Here is a 22,400-nt window from a genome sequence, read left to right as displayed (position 1 = left end):
ATATGAAGCTCATATATGCCCATGTGGAAGTGTTAGTGGAAGGTGCTGTCAGATCACAGTCAACTTGTGGTGACCCTATAGGGTCTTTGAATGCAAGAGACTTCAGAAGTGGTTTGCCTTTGCATGCCTCTGTGTAACAACGCTGGGCATCCTTGGTGGTCTTCCATTCAAGCCTTAACCAAAGTCAGTCTTGCTTAGTTTAAATGCACCTACAGCAATAAACAGATCACGGGTAGACCAAAATAAAATTATGCAGGATTCAAAACTTCTCGCTGATCTACAGATCAAGGGAAAATCGTTGAGGAGGAAGGGTTTAAGTGAGTTCCTAAGAGAGTCATTTTTATTCAGGTGAAAAATACAGTCTGAGAATCTTGTTGCAATGTTTAGTGAAAGTATCTGGGTTTTTTAAAAAGTTTTTTTTCCTGTTGCATCTCTTGCCAGTGTCCCAATTGCCAAAAGAATTACCATCTCAAAGCACCTCAGGCCATTAGAAACTTTAAATAGGTTAACATGTTCAGTTAAGAAATCCCAAATGTACTTTGTTTGTGTGATAACATTTATTTCTGTGAATTGTATATAGCTGTGTTTGAAACAGGCATTCATTATTGCATGAACATAGGTTTTTTTTTTAATTAATCCATCTGTTTTCATAAGATGGTAAGTCTAGTACTGTGGACAGAAGTGTGAATTTGCTACTGTATTGCTTGCTTTTTGTATGTATTATTTGCTTTCTGATAACTGTTTATTAAACATATATATTCCATGTGTAGGTCCTAAACAAGACACAGTAAATGATTTCTGGAGGATGGTATGGGAACAGAAGTCTGCAACTATTGTCATGTTGACAAATGTGAAAGAGAGAAAGGAAGTAAGTTCTTTTTTAATTTTATTTTCCCTTGTCCTGCTGTAAGATACCCAGTGCCAAATATGGCATTACTAATATAACCACTTCCTAATCCAGTTTCTTAGGTGTCAGTCTGTGACAAAATTATAAGTGTGGGTAACTGAACAAAAATGTTTGACTGTGGAAATAGTTTCAGATGACTAACCAAGGAAATTAACCTGCAGTTTGTCAGCCTTTAGTCATGTTCACACGGTGCTACTGGATTTGTATAAACAAAATGTACATAATATTTTTGCTCGATTCTTCTATACTAGTGTCTCATCTGGGAATTTATATAGGAAAAAATAATGGCAATGAGTGGTAATAGTAGTAATAGGTGGAGAAACTAATTTTTTCAGAATTATTGTATTTTTTCTTCAAAATTTGCTGGAATTTTTCAACTACTGAAATTTACTGTTTCTTAATTGCCAGAGGCAGAGTGAAGGGGAACTGTGCCCAGAGCGTGCATGAGCCCTGAGCCCTGCCACAGCACCGGCCGCCACACCACGCCCCCTCTGTGGCCTGGCCATGCCTCCTCTACCTGGCCATGCCCCACCCGGCCCCATTGGCGCTATGCCATTGCATCTAGCAAATGTTATTACTTTCTAGAATAAAATTGATAAAATTCAAGGTGAAAGTCAAACTTTCCAGTATGTCTGCAGAAGTAGATAATGATTACTATTGTGTGTGTTTGTTTATCTTTTTTAGGTAGTTAAAACTGAGCATAGTATCTTTGAAAACTGGGAATGTAGTAAGAAAATAAGATGTCCCATTGGTTAAGAAGCATGGGCTTTTTAGTTACTCAAGCATGACCTCTGCTGGTATTTGAAGAGAAATGTTGTCAGAATTATGAGTCATTGTTTATGCAGCATAGAGCTATCCCTTGCCTCTGTTCCCACAAGTAGCTCCAGTCTGAAATTGGCAGGCATCTTCCATCCCATAACAAGTCCAAAAACATGAAAAAAGCCATAGCGAGATGCAGAAAGTAAAAAAAAAACCCACCTCAACAGATTATCAGGGAGAAGGGACTGTAGCTTGTGAGTAGTACACATTCTTTGTATTCTGAAAGCCATCAATCATAGCATCTCTATCCTGAAAGAATCTCACTTAGCAGTTATGGAAAGAATTGCCTTTATCTAAGAGCTGCTACCCTGCAAAGTAGATAATACTGAGCTAAATAGACCCATATTTGCACTTAAAATGTCAGTGTTATGCATTCATGTTTGTGATTATTAGTTTGATTTTACCGTGATAATATTTAACAAGTAGTCAGTTTAAATTTTAGAATTCAAAAATATATACTCTAAATAGTTCTACAAATGTCAGATATGAGTGTTGAAATTATTTTTGTCCAGTTCTGGCTTACTTGTTATGTGTCTGTACTTAATGTTGCCATAGGATAAATGTTTCCAGTATTGGCCTGATCAAGGATGCTGGACTTACGGAAACATCCGAGTTTCTGTGGAGGACTGCATTGTTCTTGTGGACTACACCATTCGGAAGTTTTGTATTCAGTCAGTAAGTAATCTGCTTACTGCTAACTCAGTATTGTAAACAAAAATCGTGGTTGTATTCCTTAAAATGTGGATGTATTCCTTAAAACAAATAATAGCTAGAATTGTACACTGACATTTAGCTTTGCCTTGAATTTACTTATTACATTGTACAAAGCCATAATAAGTTCTTAGATAGAATTTTATACAAAATTCCATGCAGTAAGTTCTTATCTAGAATTTCATACAAAATTTACTTAATACATTGTACAAAGCCACAGTAAATTCTTACCTAGAATTTTATACAAAATTTCATACGAAGAGTTGTTTTTATGCAGCTCTTGTTTTTAGACAGCTATTCCTAGTCTGGGAAAGGTTTAGGGATACAAGTGACTTCAGTTCTGAAGTGATGTGTCAATCATTTTTCAGCCATGTGTATGAAGGAACACAACTGAATATTGCTTTTAAGTTAAGGGTGTCCAACATGGCATTCTTGGGCATCATGGTGTCTACTGGTGATTACAAGTGTTTTTAGAGAGGATTTTGTACAGCAGTTCTTATTGGCTGTAAAGATTTTTTAAAATCTGATTTGACAGCAGCTTCCACCATAATTTTTAGTGGATTTAGTGTTGGTCCTGACCACCCATACCTATCAAGTTCAGCATTCCACTGGGACATTTTCCACTTAGTGAAGTGGTCAGCCCGTGAATGAAAAAAAATGTTTTAAAGTGCATTTTAAACGGCATGCTGTTAAACAGAGATTCTGCTTGAAACGTTGCAGAGTTGCCATTAGAGCATGACATTTGGTATATTCTGCTTCACATAAAGATGTTAGTAGATTGTATATTCCTACCCCACAGAGCAAAGCATGCTGTACCTTCTTTGATGTATAATTCTCTGCGTGGGTCCTAGTGCCTACCTCGCCCTGCTCCCCCCATCCATTTGAAAGTAAAAGTACATTTTGGGATAAATGCTCTTGTATCAAAGTACCATGTTCAATAATACACAAAATAATTGACAAAGACAGTGCATGAAAATGAATGATAATTCTCATATTCAGGACTATATTCTAATGCAAAAGGATACCATTTTCTCAACTCTGGCACCTCAGTTGATCAAACTAACTTCTTTATATTGAACAGAGTACAACTGCTCTCTCCTTGGGACAGCCAGTTTGTAGTTCCACCCATTTCTGTGTCAGGATTCCCAAAGTTGCCCGCAACCTTAACAAATTTGGGAAAATCCTGTTCTAGGTTAAGGGGACCCAAAGTCAGTCTCCGCAGTATGCTGTTGTAAGGAAAATGAAAAAGGGTTTCCAAAAAGGAAATAATAAATCCAAACAAAATAGATAAGCAGAAGTTCTGATTAAAACAGCAAATGCTCTTCATATAGAATACATTATAGAATTCTGTGAGTCAGTCTTTATTGTCAGAATTGTTATGACTGCATTACATCAGACTGTTATTTAGATGCTCCCCTGAGGGAAAAAGAGGTTTCATGTGAGAAAACAGTATTAGTGGAGGAAAGATCAAAGGGATGCAATCTGTAGCTCTTCCTTCCAGGCCTTCTCTGCTTCCATTCTCAGTAATCTCCCTATAAAGGCCATTTATCCACCTTGCAGAAAACTTTCTCTGGGGAGTGGGGGGAGGGAGGAAGAAGGGAAGGAATCATTTCAGCTACTGTTGATAATATATTGAAGGATCATCTGTTTTTCTGGGATTCTAGCAAGTTGCTGATGGCTGCAAAGCCCCAAGGCTTGTAACTCAGCTTCATTTCACCAGCTGGCCTGATTTTGGAGTGCCTTTCACACCTATTGGAATGCTCAAGTTTCTAAAGAAGGTTAAATCATTGAATCCTATGCATGCTGGGCCAATTGTGGTTCACTGCAGGTATGTATATGTATGCATGTGCTCACCAGTCCCTTGGGATCTCTTTTTGAGTGTGGTGTTAACCATTTTGTAAAAAGATTTTAGCATGTCCAGACTAGTAATCTCTATTTAGATTCCTTTGAGCGATTTTCAGTCTCTGTTTTCTGAAAAATTAAAAACTAGCAAAGAGTTGTGGCAGTCTTTGGAACTTCGCTTAGGAAATATTTTTATTCCAAGTTCATAATTACCATTTTTTAAAAAATCTTTGGCATAAGCAAACTCCTTATTTTAATTTTTATTGATTTTAAAAATAAAAACAAAACATAGCAATCACGTTGTAAAATCTGTCAGCAAAAAAGGGTAAGGAATTAATATTAGATTATAATGCATATACATAAAATTAACAAATCATTATTGCTGAAATAGTTACACGTTTTATCATCTTTGATATGAGTCAGTTCAGTTGTTCAGTGATTTTAAGTATCTTCTGTAAGTTTACCCTCAAAAATAGAAAGTAAAATGTTATCTATGTAGATTAAACAACATTTCCTAAAGGACCAAGGATAATAGTGAAAGGAGCCAATTGAACTTGTTGTTGCTAATATTATTATGTTCTATCAGCACATGTACCAAAATAAATCTATATCTGCAAAACAGAATGATACAACCCGAAAAGGTACAAAAACCAGAGGGAACATCTTTCGGTATAGTATAAATCTAGTATAACAATAAATCATTCACTAATCAAAAAGTTAAATATATTCCAAGGCTTTTCTTCTTAATCATATCCAATGAATTATACACATTCCACATTTTATAAAAGGGATGCACTGAGGTCAATATTTCAGGTATAATATTCCCCTAATATTTCTGGAAACTGGGCTTTTTTACCACATATATATTAAAAAGCCCACTTTAATTTCAGTGCTCCTCCAGTGCAGGAGCCCACACTGGCACAAGTGGGGGCACTACTGCACATGGAGCCAACTTTAGTTAACTTCCACAGAGCTTTCAGCCCAGAAATGCCCGGTACGCCTGCTGGCAACTTATGACATGGAAGTAGTAGGCATAAGCAGCTAGGAAAGATTAGTGAACTGTAAAGGTTCTGCTTTTTTCATCTTCTCTGTCTTTCTCTAATCTTATTTGGAGAAGGCATGTCTGCACCTCGACACCATTGTCCCCAGTCACCACAAAACTCCCTCCCCCACCCTCATGGATTGCGCTGTAAGTTATTTTAGCTGCAGCAGACGAACACTGGCTGCCCATTTGGAACAAGGTTTATAACAATCCTCTAACGTTTTATATCGATACTACTTTTTTCTCATTGAAACTGTTTATTGATTTTTATTTCAATGTTACCTTCAAACAAACTAGATTAAAAACTGATAGAGGGTTCCCCTCTATTATACTACATTAATCTAAGTATATTGCAGTATAGAGCACAGTACCAGTTGGACTTTCTTGTTTTTTGTGATTAAACTATTCAAAGGTGATAAAGTACTGGCAACATGGAAGGAAGAATCCAAATACAATTGCAATTGTGATAACCTTGGTCAAAATTAAATGGTCAGAAAGACCTTAATTAAGAGTACAAGGTTATGTAACAATCGTTTCACTGGGCTTCAATACCAAAACTTATCAAATAGAAGATAACATGCAGTAAAAAAAGCCTGCATGCAACACACTGTGTTGGAAGTAAATTACAACTTATGAGAACCCCACACAGAGTTTGGAGCCTTAAGAATGAGTGTATACAAGTTTTTTAGCTGGGGAAACGGGTTCCCTGCAATATACTATTACAATTGAGATAATACTCCCTTGCAATTTTAAAGTACTAACCACAGTTCAAACATTTTCTGCCTGCATGGTAGCATGTTTTTACAAAGAACAATGCATATCATTAACACATAGTCACTCCTACAGATGTGCACATAAGTTTCGCAAAAACAGCTTCTTCAGAGAAGATAAATAAACGTAGGCTTGGCTTCCCTCCCGGGGAAAATTCTCCTGATAGTCCATCCTGTTTTCTGAAATTAAACAACATAATAATTAGCTGTTAAGCAACAGATATTCAAAATAGCATTGGTTTAAATATTCTATGCCAGCTTACTTACCCTCAATGCTTATCATATAAGATATTGTACTCTCAGCATTATGCTGGAATGCATCATCCACAACATGCTGCTATGGTGTCCAGAAAGAGCCATGCAGGTGCTTAGTTATTTACATATGTAGGTTCCAATTACTATATTAGCAGGTGCAAATGTTTAACTAAGCACTTATCCATAGAAATATTCTTTCAAGATTACAAACAGCCCAACTGTTTAATTAAGCTCTTGTACATAGAAGCATTTTACCAGATTACAGAAAGCAACCCAACTCCATTTGTGAATTAAGTCTGTTAGGTTCCAGGAACCAGTATATGAATTTCAGTTCCTGTTGTAGCAGAATTCTTCTTGAGTCATTATAATCATATTTACTAGAATTCAGAGTCCATAACATTAAGAACCAAAAGTCATTCTCAGATTGGCCAACCTGACAGAAAAGTTGAAGTAGAGAGGTGTCCATGATGTGACATTTCACCCTCAATCAGTGTTCACAAATTCTTTGCTTTATTGTTCTCAGACTAGACCCAATATACATCTTGTTGCACGTGCACTGAATTAAATAACGTGTCTTGAATTACGGATGTGGATAGATGTACAAATGTTTTTGTGGTCATACACAGGTCACTGATAGAACATCTGCCACATTTCTGATGTTCCCTTAATGTGGATTGAGTAATAGTTTTAATGTCTGCAAGTCCTCATAGTGGGGTATAGAGAAACCAGGAAGAGATTGTACAATATGCGGTGTTTATATCAGTCATTCTGATGTCCTGAGACAATTGATTTTAAACTAAAGCACAAAAGACTTTAAACTAAAGCACAAAAGAGACCCTCTACTAAACTGCATAGGCTTAAACAGTTATTGTCTAGAGATATTAGCTATTCTAACTTTGGCCATAACGATCACATCTTCTGGATAGCAATTGTTTTTTAGTTGTATAGACAGAGAATGAGCTGTCTTTTTATAATTGCCCATTCTTTTAGCCTAAAAAATTGGCCAAAAGGTAAGTTCTTGTGTAAATGCAAAGGATGGTGAGATTTGAACTGAACAAAAGAGTTACAATCTGTGCTTCTTCTAAACAGTCTCAGCTATAATGTATTGTTTTCAGAGACAAACACTTCAAGGTCTAAAAAATTAACCGTTTATCAACATTACCTGTCAATGGTATATGCTGACAATGTGTATTGATCCAAGAAATGAATCTCAGATTTATATAATGAATAAATACCAGGATATACTCGAAATAGGGGTTATTGTGTCTTTAAAAAATGAATTCATTTACAATCTATAAATGTTTGCAACACAGAGAACAGGCAGCTCCCATTACCACACTGGATTTCTGTATGTAAAATTGGTCCTGGAACTTGAAATAATTAAATTCAAAAACAATGTCTACTAACTGAATAATAAATGATATGAGAAGGTGGAACGAATCTGGAGTTCAATAGCTTAATAATAATAGCTCTGACCTCATCTAAAGGGATATTCATTCAGAGAGGAGAGAAGCCACATCCAAAGTCAGTAAGACTGAGTCTTTTGGTATTGCCATTCCCTCCATGTTCTGAATGAAGCTTTTTGTATCTTTAATAAAAGAAGATGTGTCAGATGCAAAATGATTAATGTGGTGATCCACAAACTTGGAGACATGTTCTAAAATAGAATTACTCCCATGGTTGGTCATCAGGACGGTGAGATCTTTCCTGTGAAAGGAGGAGAGACTTGTTTATTTTGCCCAGGATGTAAAATGAGAAAACAGCTCTCTGGATAAATCAGGGCAGTCAGTGGTCATCTTGGCTCCGAATAGTGGGTTAGGACGTGAGAAGAAGCTGGATTTACTTCTCTTACTGAAACACACTGAATCACATCAACCTCACACTGAATCACATCAACTGTGAGAAGGAAACAGTGGTGGTAATATAATTGTCAAACTCATGAAGATGGCTTATTTCCTGCGAGCAACTACAAAATGAAGAAGGTTAGAGGGACGTCTAGTTAACACTGTGTTTCAGCCAGCAAAAACTTTAAATTCTGCTCAAAGATAACTGCAATTTTCTCTTTGTGCCTGTTATGGAAGTACCTGATTTATGCAGGACCGCCATGTTGGAATTGCTAAGACTATGAAACAGAGGTGTTTTGTTTTTTAAAACTGCTTTAAAATGTGGAAAGAGGAAGTATAAAGGCAATCAATCTAGATGAGAGCTAAATAAATAAAACGTAATCTATAGAGAAAGTTTAAATGGCAATGGTGTAACCTTTGGAGCAAGAAAGGAAGAGAGAAATGAGTTTTGTTGAGAGACTGCTTGAGAAATGAAGAATAGGAAGGACATCTAGTGGTGAAACTGCATTTTGGCCCAAAAGAGAGGTGGAGCTATGTTGGAAGTTAAAAATCCAGATTCATTGGAGAGAACTGAATTAATGTTATTATCCATATAGAAAGTAACGGATATGAAACATAAGGTTGAGCACATTGATGGAGTTATGGCAGCGATAAAAGAAATAAGGAAGGAAATTAAAGACCTCACTACAGACTTGAAATAGTGTCAGGGAACAAAATCTCTTGAAGTTAAAATCGAAGCTCACTAGAAGGAGATACCTTGCTAGACAGATAGAATACTTTGCTTGGAGTTGAAACAGAGGGAATGTGCATTGTGGATCCATGCTATGCCGGAGAAAGATGGGGAAAATTTCAAAAAGGATTTTATTCCAGAGCTGGTGAAATTCATGTCTATATCTGTTGGAGAAACTGAGGCTATGGAGGACAAAATCTATCACATAAAGTCTGTAGCAGCTAAAAAGAAGCAGCTACCCCCCAGAACTGCATGATGTACTTCACACAAAGATCATTTAAGGAGAAGATGCAGGCATTACAAGAAGATCCACTTTTTGGGTCAGGAGCTAATTATCATGAAGGAGCTCCCAAAGGAAATTTTATTGACACAAAAAAACTATGTTCCTTGCAGATGCTCTTAGGATGAAGAATATATTGTTTGTTGGTTCCCAATAGAAGGACTGGGTTTTACCTTCAGTGAAACTTATCAGAAGATCACTGATATCCTGAATGCAAGAAAGTTTTTCAATAAGAACAAAAAGGGTATCCAGACAATTTGAAATTTTTTCCTATTTTCTTTTTCTCATTGTCCTTCTTTCTGATTGCAGAGTATTAATTACCAAAATTTAATTCAAGGAGAGTTGGATAAATATGATAGGCTAAGAAAAGGAATCTATAATAATGTTTAAACAATGAGAAAATGGTTGGATATACTCTAGAGGCACATAACTTATAGAAGGAAAGAAAACATACGTAGAAGCTGGTATAAAAGTAAAGGATTTTGTTTTATATTAGAATGAAATACACAAAGTGAACGAGATGGAGAGTCAAGTAGATTTTATATTTATGTAGGATTTTTCTCAGGTTTCCTCTCTCTTTTTTACTTCTCGGTTCTATTTATTTTACATTGTCACTAGATGGATTATAAACTATGTTATGGGAGGTAAAGGGGGGCGCTGTGTATTTTTCTTATCTTTCTTGTGTTTTCTTGTATATGTAATCTGTCGCAAATCAGATTTAACTTAAAAATAAAAAATAGAACAGAATTACTTCCAGATATGATAGGTCTGCCCGGTAAGGTGGATCCTGGTTTATGCATTTTGGGTAAAATATAAAAAATAGGGATGTGAAGAAATTTATTTTGTAAGAATCCATGGGTGTGATTGTTATTATACCCTGTGCCGGATCTTAATTACACATCGCTCTTATGAGGTTACCTATGTATTTAGTGGGATCATTTTGAATTTTTTGGTAAGTCTGGGGATCAGACAATTGTCTTTGGAATGCCTGAATGTAGTTATATGATCAAGTACGACAATTTCTCCCACTTGGTTTTATTACAATAGATCAATCTTGTAAAATCTCTTCAATGGTCTTCATCTTCTCTAGTGTCAGGTGGAACCCCCTACATTTATTTTTATGCTCTGACATGCTCAATGTTGTATAACGCCACCTTCTAGAAAGTTTAAAAACAGAACCGTTATTTAACAAAACAGAATGCTAGCATTTCTGTCATTGCTAATCTATGCAGATCTGACAATAGTAAACTTGCTTCAAGTGACGTTCATTTTGTAAAAATTGGTCCTGAGGATCCAAAGTGAAGAATATATGGCATTTTTCTCATTCATGGGAATTTGCCACTTTCCCCTTCTTTTATCAGTCTCCTCTGATCCCCCAAAAGGTTAGGAACCCTCCAGAGGAGCACTTCATGAGGAGCTTCATGTCAGAAGTTAAACTCATCCCTCCCTGCAGGAACATGGGCCTGTCTGCTAGTCTCTTCTTTTTAAATCCTCTGTCTTGATCCTAAACACCAACCTTGCTTACCAGGATATGCTAATGCCCAGCCAGAAATAGACAAGTTTTGACATCCTTCATCCCTGAAGCCGATCATCCCCTTTGCCTCCAGTATAGTACTGCATGTGAAGTATGCAGCAATGTTACCCTGCTAGACATCTGTTTTATTTATTTATTTAGTTCAAATGTATATCCCACCCTATCTCCCTAGGGCTCAGGGCAGGTCACAACAACAAATTAATTAAATCATCTTTGTAAGTTTTCACAATTAGCTTGCCATATGAATTCTTTTTTGCGAGCAGTTCCGCAGTCCTCGGTGTAATAGAACATGCCAGAAGCTGTTGGAACCGAGAAAAATGGGAACATGCGAGCTGGTTCATATTGTAGGGGGAAAAAAGATCCATAAATTAAATGATGAGTTCCATATCATAGTCAAAAATAAGGTATGTGTTTCATGGAGCCCAAATATAAGATGCTGTTCAGAAGAAAAGATACCACTGATAAGTGTTAGATGGTAAATCTGATGTAATAGTAATGGGAAAAGAACATATGTTAATGATTTAGACTGGTGGAATAGGGTTCCATAACAAAAACTGAGCTGAAAAAAAATGCTAGAATGCAAAAGAAAAGTTTATGCCTAGCACAGGATGCCATGCCCTTTTCCTGTGAAGGAAGGCTGAAAATCAGATGTAGTAATAATTTTGATTACTAAATCTAGGATCCAGGTTCCCTCTAGTGGCTGTTCCATCTCTCACGTCTAATATTTAATTCAACAATAGTCGTGTAGACCGAACTCTATTGTAGTATGTTATTACCTTCAAGTGTTTGAGCAGCTTGGAAGTGATATAGTACGATAGATTCTACACCCAAGTTCAAAATATTTATCTCTGGTTGTGTCAGTTGCGATAGCCTGCATGCTCCAATGTCAGAAACTCATGTTTCTGTATGTGGTAACTGTGTGAGTCTTTTGGACCAAAAACAAAAAGATGTTTTGTAGCACTGGAAAAAAGAAATTTTATTTTTAAAAGCATAAGCTTTCTTGTATTATTGCTGACACCTTCAAATGCTAAAAGTGAAATCTTAGCAAAGATATATGCAGCAAAGGGAACTGAAGGCACTGAATGAATTTTACAGCTAACTGTGCAATCCGGGAAGGGGGGGGGAGGCGCAAAGCCACATTAGAAGCAGCAATATCCTGTACCAGCATCACTGCCACTTGCGTCGCCCAAATGGGCATGCATGCCAACATGAGTGGATACCTCAGCAGCTGAATGTGGACATTTGCCCCTTTGCTGGTCCTCTACTGTTGAAGCCTGTGCTGATGTGGATGGCAGAGGCATTCCCACAGGGTATTGCTAACTTCCAGAGTCCTTTTGACCCAGAAACACCTCCTGTTCTGGGTACAGAGTTAGCCATCGAAAAGGATGGCATAAGTCATTGCCCTGAATGGAGATTTTCATGGCAGTTGTGCTGCCAAACATCTCTTTGGAGGTACACAGCTGCATTGTCCCCACCTGCTGCACACACATCCTTTGGATTCGGCTATCTGTCACTCATTGAGTGAAGAAGTACTTCCTTTTTTCAATCCTGAATTGACCATAAACTTTGTTGAGTATTCCTGAGTTCTAGTGTAAAAAAACAGACTGGGGCATAATTGGCGATGACAAGTTAATCTACTGTAATGAAGCAAGTTAACACATGTGCAATGAAATCCTAAAAACCCTTTCCTTGAATAGGTCTGCGAAGGATCCTAAGTAGACTTACTGAGGATTGCTCCACTACTTTCTAGGAAAAATTCAAATACCTCAGTGTGAAGTGCAAACTTTGTGATAGGAACTGTACGTGAGTCGTCACTATTATACAGATTGCAGTCTAAATTAGAATAAGAAAGACTGGGGGAGAACAGCGACAGTAAAAAATTCTTTGGCAAAGAATACAACCAAACAGAACCCTTCTGTATGCTTTGACTCAGGCTGCATGTTTCTTTTCTTCTAAAGTGCTGGCGTGGGTCGGACAGGCACGTTCATAGTAATAGATGCCATGATTGACATGATACACTCAGAACAGAAGGTGGATGTTTTTGAGTTTGTAGCAAGAATCCGTAATCAGCGCCCACAAATGGTTCAGACTGATGTAAGTAAATAAATCCATTTCCTATTAGTACAGTTGTCTATTACAACTGCCATATTTATATTCCAGTTAATTTGCCTCCTTTTACCTGACAATAAAAGTACAGGCTGTTTGTTTATTTTTTTATCAAAACAATGTAGGAGGTCATTAAACTGAAAAAAATATGCCAGATGCAGTTATTTGGATTGCCTGTAACTACCGTGTTTCTCCAAAAATAAGACAGTGTCTTATGTTAATTTTTGCTCCCAAAGATGCGCTATGTCTTATTTTCAGGGGATGTCTTATTTTTCCGCTCCACAGCTGCATGCTCTAGTGTTCTGTTCGACAGGCATGCTTCCAAACAAAAACTTTGCTATGTCTTACTTTTGGGGGATGTTTTATATTTAGCACTTCAGCAAAACCTCTACTACGTCTTATTCTTATTTTCGGAGAAACAGGGTAAAAGCAGCTGCAAGTGTCTTGGTTAAAAATATGGTTGCTTTTTCTTTTCAGATGCAGTATTCCTTCATTTATCAAGCCTTACTTGAATACTACCTTTATGGTGATACTGAACTAGATGTGTCCTCTTTGGAAAAGCATTTGCAGCCATCACACAATGCAACACCAAATCTAGTCAAAATTGGTCTAGAAGAAGAGTTTAAAGTAAGCATTAAATATTTTTTTTACAAATGTTTCAAACTAAATCAGTAACAACCAGAAAATATGTTCTTTGAGATTAAAAAGCAAGAACAAAACCTGATTTTGATTATTAGTGATATGGGCAGATTGTCCATATATGAAATCTTGATACTTGGAGTACAATGAAAATCTGTTCTAAAAGTAGTTTAAGTTAAGATTAGGTTAAGATTGACAATGCCTTTGTCTGTCCTCATGGATTTTGTGTGCTGCTGATCCTTCAGTGAGTTTAACGTGAACAGAAGTAATTTTCCCTCACATCGTTGGGAATTTCCAGAAGGGAATGCAGAGATTGCCAATACTCTTTAAGTAGTAGTTCTTTTCTTCCCCAAGAGCACAAGGTTGTATTGATGGTCAGGGACTCTGTGCCACTCTTGTATACCAATACTAACTGATATTTGTGGGGAAAAGTACAAAAAACAGTCCTGTCCGTTTCCTACCTCTTAAGGACATTTTTTTCAGTCATCTCCACTAATCAACCAAAGCACAGGAGATTGGGGTGCGGGGGGGGGGGGAGGTAAACATATGCGGCAAGAATCCAACATCAGTTAATTTATGTATGCATATAATTAGGAGAGCTGGTGTAAAAGTTGAATGGTTTGTGATGAAATGTGATGACTAGAAGTCTTTCAGAAGATTACCATAAAAAGGAATTTGAATCTGTTAGATGTTTTAGCATTCTTGGATATTAATTTTACATATTCACTTTTTGCTGTAGAAATTAACAAATGTTAGAATAATGAAAGAAAACATGAGAACCGGCAATCTGCCAGCTAATATGAAGAAAGCCAGAGTTATCCAAATCATCCCATGTAAGTTGTTAATTTCCCATTTCGCAGTTGTTAATTTTCTGTTTTAGTTATGTAAAATATTTAATAGGGCATAGTGATATGTATATTCAACAGCAGGTGGCACTGCTAGACTGAAATTCAGATGCTTTTTTAATAGATTTGTTTCTGAAAGGCATGGTTTGCATAGTATTATCGACCGTAAAATGTTAAGTATTCCAAGAAATCTAATATGTAGTGGTTTTGTATTTTAGATGACTTTAACAGAGTGATTCTTTCAATGAAACGAGGTCAGGAGTATACAGACTATATCAATGCTTCCTTCATAGATGTAAGTACTTCAGTATGGATGAAATGCACCTAACATTGATTTAGAAGTCTTTTGAACAATGAACTTTGTTTTGAATTAGAAAGAAACATTGTTGCGTTTGTGCATGCCGTGTGTTCTACCATTAATATATGATCTGTTAATTTTTTTAACTAACTTCTTGTTCACAAAAGAAATCAAATTGCCATTGTAAAGAAACTTAGGTTACAGAGTCAAAAGTCAAGCAAACATCCTTGCTGCAAGGAGAGGCATGCCTTGAATTCTTAGGAGATCGGCTTCAAATAGCAAGACTTCCTTTCTCTTTTCCCCACTACTTAAAGGCAAACAGAAATATAGATCCCCACCTAATGTGCTGCTCTTACATTGCAATCAAATAAGAAGTACGCTTCTCTCCACTACCCTGTTTCCCTGAAAATAAGACGTAGTAGAGGTTTTGCTGAAGTGCTAAATATAAAGCATCCCCCAAAAGTAAGACGTAGCAAAGTTTTTGTTTGAAAGCATGCCCATCGAGCAGTATACCAGAGCATGCAGCTGTGAAACGGAAAAAATAAGACATCCCCTGAAAATAAGACATAGCACATTTTTGGGACAAAAATTAATATAAGACACTGTCTTATTTTTGGGGAAACACAGTAATATGCCCCTTTATGGACTCAGCAGTAAAGCTCATTTCCATTTCTCAGATTACCCTTTTGTCTTAATCCTTAATTTTTTGGTTTTTCAATTATTTAACAACAGGCATAATTACACTTAGGGGGGATTTTGACTTAGAGGTGTTGTCATAATCCCACAGATGGTAACTTTGTTCCATGAGCTCCTCAGCCTAGCACATACATATATACCAATTATTTAAGCCAGTTCTGGGGGGGGGGGGGTAATTCCATTATAGCACCCAGTGCCTTGCCATTGCTGCCTCATTTCTTTTTCAGCCACAATAATTAATTGCAGGATTATTATTCTGTTATTTAAAGTCATTGATGGTATCTTTAAAATCTTTGTTTCTAAGAGGTGTGTTCTAAAAGGGTAGTGATTAAGGATTAAGACTTGGTTTGATTCTCCACACTCCCACATGAGTGGCAGACTAATCTGATGGACCAGGTATGTTTCCCTGCTCCTACACATGAAGCCTCGTGGGTGATCTTGGGCTAGTCACGGTTCTCGGAGAACTCTCTTAGCCCCACCGACCTCACAAGGTTTCTGTTGTGGAGAGACGAAGGGGAGGAGTTTATAAGCTGTTTTGAGACTTCTTAAAGGTAGAGAAAAATGGGGTATAAATCTAAACTCGTCTTCAAATATTCTAGGTAATTTAGAATTACTTTGAAGGGAGCTGTAAGAATTTGACTTTGAAGCCTCCAAGGTATCAAATAACGTTTGTGCTTCTTTTTTTTGTCTGAAGGGCTATCGTCAAAAAGATTACTTTATTGCAACTCAAGGACCACTTCCTCACACTGTGGAAGATTTCTGGCGAATGGTGTGGGAGTGGAAATGCCACACAATTGTTATGCTTACGGAAGTTTTGGAAAGAGAGCAAGTATGATTGGTTTTGTCCAATGTTTTTATATACTGCTGTATTAATACTTAAGTTGGCTGAAGGGTAAGAAGTTTCTTTAGCACACTTCAACTACCGTATATACTCATGTATAAGTCGAGTTTTTCAGCACATTTTTTGTGCTGAAAATTCCCCCCCTCGACTTATACACGAGTCAGCTGAATTTTAAAAAATATTTTAGGGTTTTTACTTTGTCAGCTGCCAGGGGGCGCAGTTTTTAAGCTAGCGGCACCAAACTTCCAGGATATCATCAGGTGACACTCCTGATGATACCACCCAAGTTTGGTAAAGTTTGATTCAAGGGGTCCAAAGTTATGGACCCCCAAAGAGGGTGCCCCATTCTCCATTGTTTCCAATGGGAGCTAATAGTAGGGGCTACATTTTGAGGGTCCATAACTTTCGACCCCCTGAACCAAACTTCACCAAACCTGGGTGGTATCAACAGGATGGTCTCCTAAAGATACTCTGAAATGTTGGTACTGCTAACATAAACATTCCTTGTAAAATTTACATTCTTGAGTATATTCTTGATGAAGGTGATAGTGTCATAAAGTGTCGTCATTTGATAATCATGATCATCATCTGCCCTTTCCCACAAAGGTGAGCTCAGGACAGATCATAACAAAAATAAAATACATAACAACCATACAATATCATGTTAAAATTTAATCATAGCCTTTAAAAAACAGCTCCAATTGGCTCCTTAGTCTTGTTTAATGTGGCTTAATTAATATTTGATTATTTAATGTTGTGGCTATTGTATCTATCAACTGGAAGTTCAGGGAGCAATGTCTGTGCCTTTCCTCTCTATGTTACAGGAAAAATGTTTTCAGTATTGGCCATCAGAGGGTTCCATTACATATGGAGCAATTACCATAGAGATAAAGAGTGAAGCACTTGTTGATGGTATCAGCATAAGGGACTTTTTGATTACACACAGTCAGGTATTGTTGATTACTTTTATATTTACTTTGAGTCCAAGCTGTTCTCTTTTTTAATCTTTAGTTTAAATTATGTTGAAACAATATTCCATATAATGTACTTGGAAAGTTTTGTTAAAATGATGTTATGACCCTCTGTCTACTGATGATCAGTAGCATAATTTATTTATTATATGCCCACATGGAAATGGCCCTATATGGGTGTAAGGGCTGGAATCAAAAAAATAAAGAATGTTCATCTTGTCTTTTTCTTGCTTTTGAATAATCAGGAAAAGCAGGGCAGAATTGTCCGACAGTTTCATTTTCATGGATGGCCTGAAATTGGAATTCCCTCTGAAGGTAAAGGAATGATTGACCTCATTTCAGCTGTCCAGAAACAGCAACAGCAGACGGGAAACCATCCTATTACAGTGCACTGCAGGTAAAATATTTGTATTGTATTTTACATGTTACATGTATGTTACATGCTTGTCTCTTGATATTAGGGCAAACATGAACTACAGTCAGCCCTCATTTGGCTGTTCAGAATCCCCTATGCAGTGACTTAATTACCTGCTTTTGATTGTGTATTTAATAGACTGCATTTTTGCAGAGTAATCCTAAACTCTAGATGTCTGGATATTGCCATTGTTAGTGCAGCTCTAGCATAGATAGTTGGTAGAATGGTGCTTTAATAGTATTTCTGTTATCTGAGACATATAAAGATACATGGCTTAAATTGAGATAACTTTCCTTCCAGTTACTGGGATTAAAAAGCCAGGTTTGAAACAGGATTTGTGGGAGGGAAACTAGGTAAGTCGTACAATTACACTCATATAACTAGAATTAGTTGTGAATCGCCATTCCTTTCACTGTGCTCTGCATGATAAAGGGAGGGTGGCACTCAGGTGTACAGTGCAAAGTGGATTCTTACATATTTTATTCAACAGTGGTCAAATTGGATGTCTGAGTGGAGCCTTCCAATCATGGAGAGTAGCTGCCAGAGTAAACAGTATTGAGCTAGATAGTCCAATCACCTGTCTCGTTAAAGCAGTTTCCTGTGTTAAAGTCACTTACATTGACAGTAACTATATTATGAATACAATTCTGGATATATTTTAATGCACTGTTCTGCATAAAGCAATGAAATATATTTGTCTTGTAGTGCTGGAGCTGGAAGAACAGGAACATTCATAGCACTCAGTAATATTTTGGAACGAGTAAAAGCTGAAGGGCTTTTAGATGTTTTTCAAGCTGTGAAGAGTTTACGGCTGCAGAGACCACATATGGTGCAAACACTGGTATGTTATTTACTAGCAGAATCACTGTCAAAAAGGAAGGGGGTCTGGTATCTCAAGTGAGCAAAAAAATTTTCTACTCTTAAGTGAATGTAATGAAGCTTCTTCTAATGAGGTGCTCTTTTAATCAGTACTTCAGTACTTCAGAAATATAATTCTCTGATTGTTGCTTGCCAAACCCAGGGTTTTGTAAACTAGAAAAAAGCAGAATTCTACACTGTTATCCAAATCCCATAGCAAGAAAAAAACCTGCATTACATTGATAAATTATACAAATTAAACATTCTACTGCAGTAGAGCTATGTCATCCATACTGGTTAGGTCACGCCCCTATGCTACACACAAGACTGTGTAATTTTTTCAGGCTCTCCTGGATGCTAGGGGGCTGCCCCTTCCAGTTTGGATAACCCTGTTTCTGCAGTCAGGTGCTAGGCATCTCACTCTGCAGTAGAAAACAAAAGTGAAATGGAAGCTGAACAAAACTCTTCCAAAATGCCCAGTATATAGGATTAGACAAAAAAGAAGTCACCTCCGAGCTCCGAAAAGCTGTGACTAGCCCAAGGTCACCCAGCTGGCTTGCGTGGGAGTGCACAGGCTAATCTGAATTCCCCAGATAAGCCTCCACAGCTCAGAGTACACCTGCTCTTAACCACTGTGCCATTGCTGCTCCTGGATAACTGAAAGGGTGGTTCCCTAGCATCCAGAAGAGCTTGGGAAAATTTACAGAGCCCTGCCTGTAGCTTGGGAGGGTGTGTGTGTGTCGTAATCAGTATTGATGACATAGCCTCACTTCCATAAAAGAAGGCAGCTCAAAATGGTGGAAAGGTTGTGTAATCAGATCAGGCCAAAGTGATTGTAGATTACCCAAAAGCCACTGGATTGTGGTGGACAGCTCTCTAGAGATGCATGGGGAAACTGAACAGCTAGTTAACATGCACTGGAAGAACTGGGATGCTGCTTCTGTTGTGCTCGGTCTTTAAAAGGAGCCAGTGGGGCTTTTGGTTCAAAAGTAAAACTCTGGATGAAATGAACAACGAAAGGAAACAAGGCAAAGAAAACATCTGAGAATTACCTAACTCTCAAACTGAATTGATTCCCAGTTCACTTACAAGTTTTCTGATCCAGTCTTTGGATCCACATGGTCAGGCTCATGCCTTTCGGTTTGAAGGCACAGGTTGAATTGCAGCAGCGCGATGCTGATAAGCAAGTTCTGGAAATATGCACTGAAGCTCCTTGGAAAGGCTGTGTTTATTGATTTATATCAGTGCTGTGTGGAAGACTGGGGTCATTTTGCCACTTGGAAGGTTAAGTAACCAATTCTGAGGATCAAATTTGACCTGGGTGATTAAAGTAAGGAACAAAAGGATTTGATATGTGCCTGCTAAATGTTAGCGACAAACCTGATGCAAAATTGGCAGATAGATCAGCTGTGGAGGCTTATCTGGGGAATTCAGATTAGCCTGTACACTCCCACACACGCCAGCTGGGTGACCTTGGGCTAGTCACAGCTTCTCAGAGCTCTCTCAGCCCCACCTACCTCACAGGGTGTTTGTTGTGAGGGGGGAAGGGCAAGGAGATTTTAAGCCCCTTTGAGTCTCCTACAGAAGAGAAAGGGGGGATATAAATCCAAACTCTTCTTCTTCTTCTAATGGATATTCTACATTTTTTTCTCTCAGCTGTAATAGCATTTGCATAGGTGTCCTTGGCAAAGTGGCAGTTCTGGGGAGGAAGATTTCAATCATGTTTCTCTAGGCCTCAATCATAGACATACTTCTACAGAACTGCTATATGTCCTAAGGGATAAAAATATACATATGAGATATATATGAAGCAATCAAGCAGGTTTTGTAAAAATGTTAATATTACATGATTTACATTTTATGATAAATTAGGTATTAAAGTCAAGTGTACTTCATTGGGTATATTCTAATTTAGAGATAATTATGTCAAAGTAAATGTAATCTGTTTTTGTTCTTTTTTAGGAACAGTATGAATTTTGCTACAAAGTGGTACAAGATTTCATTGATATATTTTCTGATTATGCTAATTTCAAGTGAAAATTCCTGCCTTATTTTTTATTTAATCAACTGTACAGAGATTTGTAAATCATGTTAATTTATATATATATATATACACACACATATTGATTTTTAACTCTTAATGTACATATTATCATGTTTGTTTTGCTCTGAATGTCTCAGATATATTTAAATAGATTTTTGCGCCTTGATTTAAATGAATATGTGTAGATACCTTTCAAAAATATTTAAAACCCTCTACTCAGCTTTTGGTAGATAAGAAGTAGTGGTGGGGGGAGAGAATGAAAAGCTAAGTGAAAGAATTTTAACTTTTTAAGTACATGTTCATTCATGTTGATCAAGATGCTCAGTGGTGAAATGGCACCTTCACCAAAAGTGTTTGCAAAAGTGAACTGTATATCCATGGGGGTGGGGGTGGTATGTGTGGAAAAAAGGTTCAGAATATTTAACAGCGCAAACCTATACAGAATTATTCCAGTCTAAACCCACTGAACTCTGTGGACTTAGACTACAGTAACTCTGAATAACACTGTACCGTAAATAGTTTCACCTAACACATGACCATGTACAACTATCCCAGAGAACATGGGCACAATCAGGGCACAATCTTTTCTTTGTTAGGTACAGTGAAGTCTCACTGACTTCAAGGAGAATGTAAACCTGTCTTGTTGAAATTAATAGGACTTGCTTACCTTTTCGTTGGATCACTATATTTTCCCTAAACACCTGTACCACAGTAGCCTTCATTTCTAAAGCTTAACTCTCACTAACTCATAAAATCACCCCTAAAGTTTATAAAGCAGATGAATTAAAGTAGGTATGCTAAAACCAAAATTCACACTTATTAACAGTTATTTCATTTGAAGCAAGTTCTACTCAGTGGTCACAGTGGTTCATTTCAAATTTTACATGAAATCATGGTTTAATTAAACTAACTATGGTGAATGTTTGGCACCTTGCTCTGTTACTGTATGTTTTACTGAGATAGTGGGGTCTATGTAGGGTGCTTAGCTGTCTAACCCAAAGGTCTGCAACCTTTACCACCCAGAGAGCCATTTGGACCCATTTTCCACGGCCCCAAAGATCTACCGAGCCAGAGAGGCGGCTCTACACGGAACCGCCTCCGGTTCGGCCCCTCCACTCACCTTTCCTTCCAGCGCTGCTCTGGAGGGACACGCCCATGCTACCTTCCGACCTCCAGGCCACGCGGAGCTGCAGTATAAGGCTGAAAGAGCCGCATGCGGCTCCAGAGCCGCAGTTTGCAGACCCCTGGTCTAACCCCTACTTTCCCACCTACCTCTGCTTCCTTTAATGCTGCTACCACTCTGAGTAGCAATATCAGATTTACTCAGACTAAAGTCCTAATTTAAGGCCAAATCATTTTAGCACAGTTCGTTGGTACGTGGGGAATATAGGTGGAGGTTTAGTAAGATGCGCATTATCAGTTTCATTTAAAAGTAGCCACATATGATTTTAAAAATACAATATTTATACTTAAATTACTACTAAAACCTGAGCAAGTAGATGGTTTTTTCACATCTTGAACTGGAGTGCTGGATAACAAAAATGAAAGTATTTTAGGGCCTCCATCACATATTCCTCTCAGTTGACCAAATGAAATGTACCAAATTTTGATAACTAAATATATTAAACTACTGACTGTAACTTTCTATTCAGTACTATTCATTTTTCCAGTTCCCCAGGATTTCATTACTCCTCAGCCAGACATTTTCACTGTCATTTTTTTCCAGTTTTCCTCTCAGTTGACATTCCTTAACCACATCTCCTGCTTTTCCTTCCTCAAAATTCTAAAGGAGCTCTTCATTCCCATCTACCCATATCCCATTTCTTTTGTAATCAATAAACTTCCAACTTATTTCACTAGCAGAACTCTATATTCAAAATATATGATAAAACAAGCTTTTAAAATATATATACAAAACTGTTTGGTAAAGTCAATTCCAGAGTTTCCTCTGAT

General features: G+C 37.4%; 1 protein-coding gene across 2 annotated transcripts in view; it reads left to right on the top strand.

Moving 5' to 3' along the window:
• PTPRE (protein tyrosine phosphatase receptor type E) overlaps nucleotides 1-21,555 on the top strand; it is a 36,721-nt gene extending 15,166 nt beyond the window's left edge. For both annotated transcript variants that reach the window (XM_048507027.1, XM_048507028.1), the window contains exons 7-18: nucleotides 771-868; nucleotides 2,282-2,401; nucleotides 4,102-4,265; nucleotides 12,693-12,828; nucleotides 13,318-13,467; nucleotides 14,219-14,312; nucleotides 14,543-14,619; nucleotides 16,013-16,147; nucleotides 16,984-17,109; nucleotides 17,376-17,527; nucleotides 18,251-18,386; nucleotides 20,366-21,555. In XM_048507027.1, coding sequence (XP_048362984.1) covers nucleotides 771-868; nucleotides 2,282-2,401; nucleotides 4,102-4,265; nucleotides 12,693-12,828; nucleotides 13,318-13,467; nucleotides 14,219-14,312; nucleotides 14,543-14,619; nucleotides 16,013-16,147; nucleotides 16,984-17,109; nucleotides 17,376-17,527; nucleotides 18,251-18,386; nucleotides 20,366-20,440 — 1,463 coding nt within the window. In that variant the 3' untranslated portion in view covers nucleotides 20,441-21,555. The remainder of the gene's footprint in view (nucleotides 1-770; nucleotides 869-2,281; nucleotides 2,402-4,101; nucleotides 4,266-12,692; nucleotides 12,829-13,317; nucleotides 13,468-14,218; nucleotides 14,313-14,542; nucleotides 14,620-16,012; nucleotides 16,148-16,983; nucleotides 17,110-17,375; nucleotides 17,528-18,250; nucleotides 18,387-20,365) is intronic.
• Nucleotides 21,556-22,400: the final 845 nt, after the last annotated feature.

The sequence above is a fragment of the Sphaerodactylus townsendi genome, linkage group LG08 (assembly GCF_021028975.2).
Source record: "Sphaerodactylus townsendi isolate TG3544 linkage group LG08, MPM_Stown_v2.3, whole genome shotgun sequence".
Classification (NCBI taxonomy): domain Eukaryota; kingdom Metazoa; phylum Chordata; class Lepidosauria; order Squamata; family Sphaerodactylidae; genus Sphaerodactylus; species Sphaerodactylus townsendi.
This window is presented reverse-complemented; position numbering and strand designations above follow the sequence as displayed.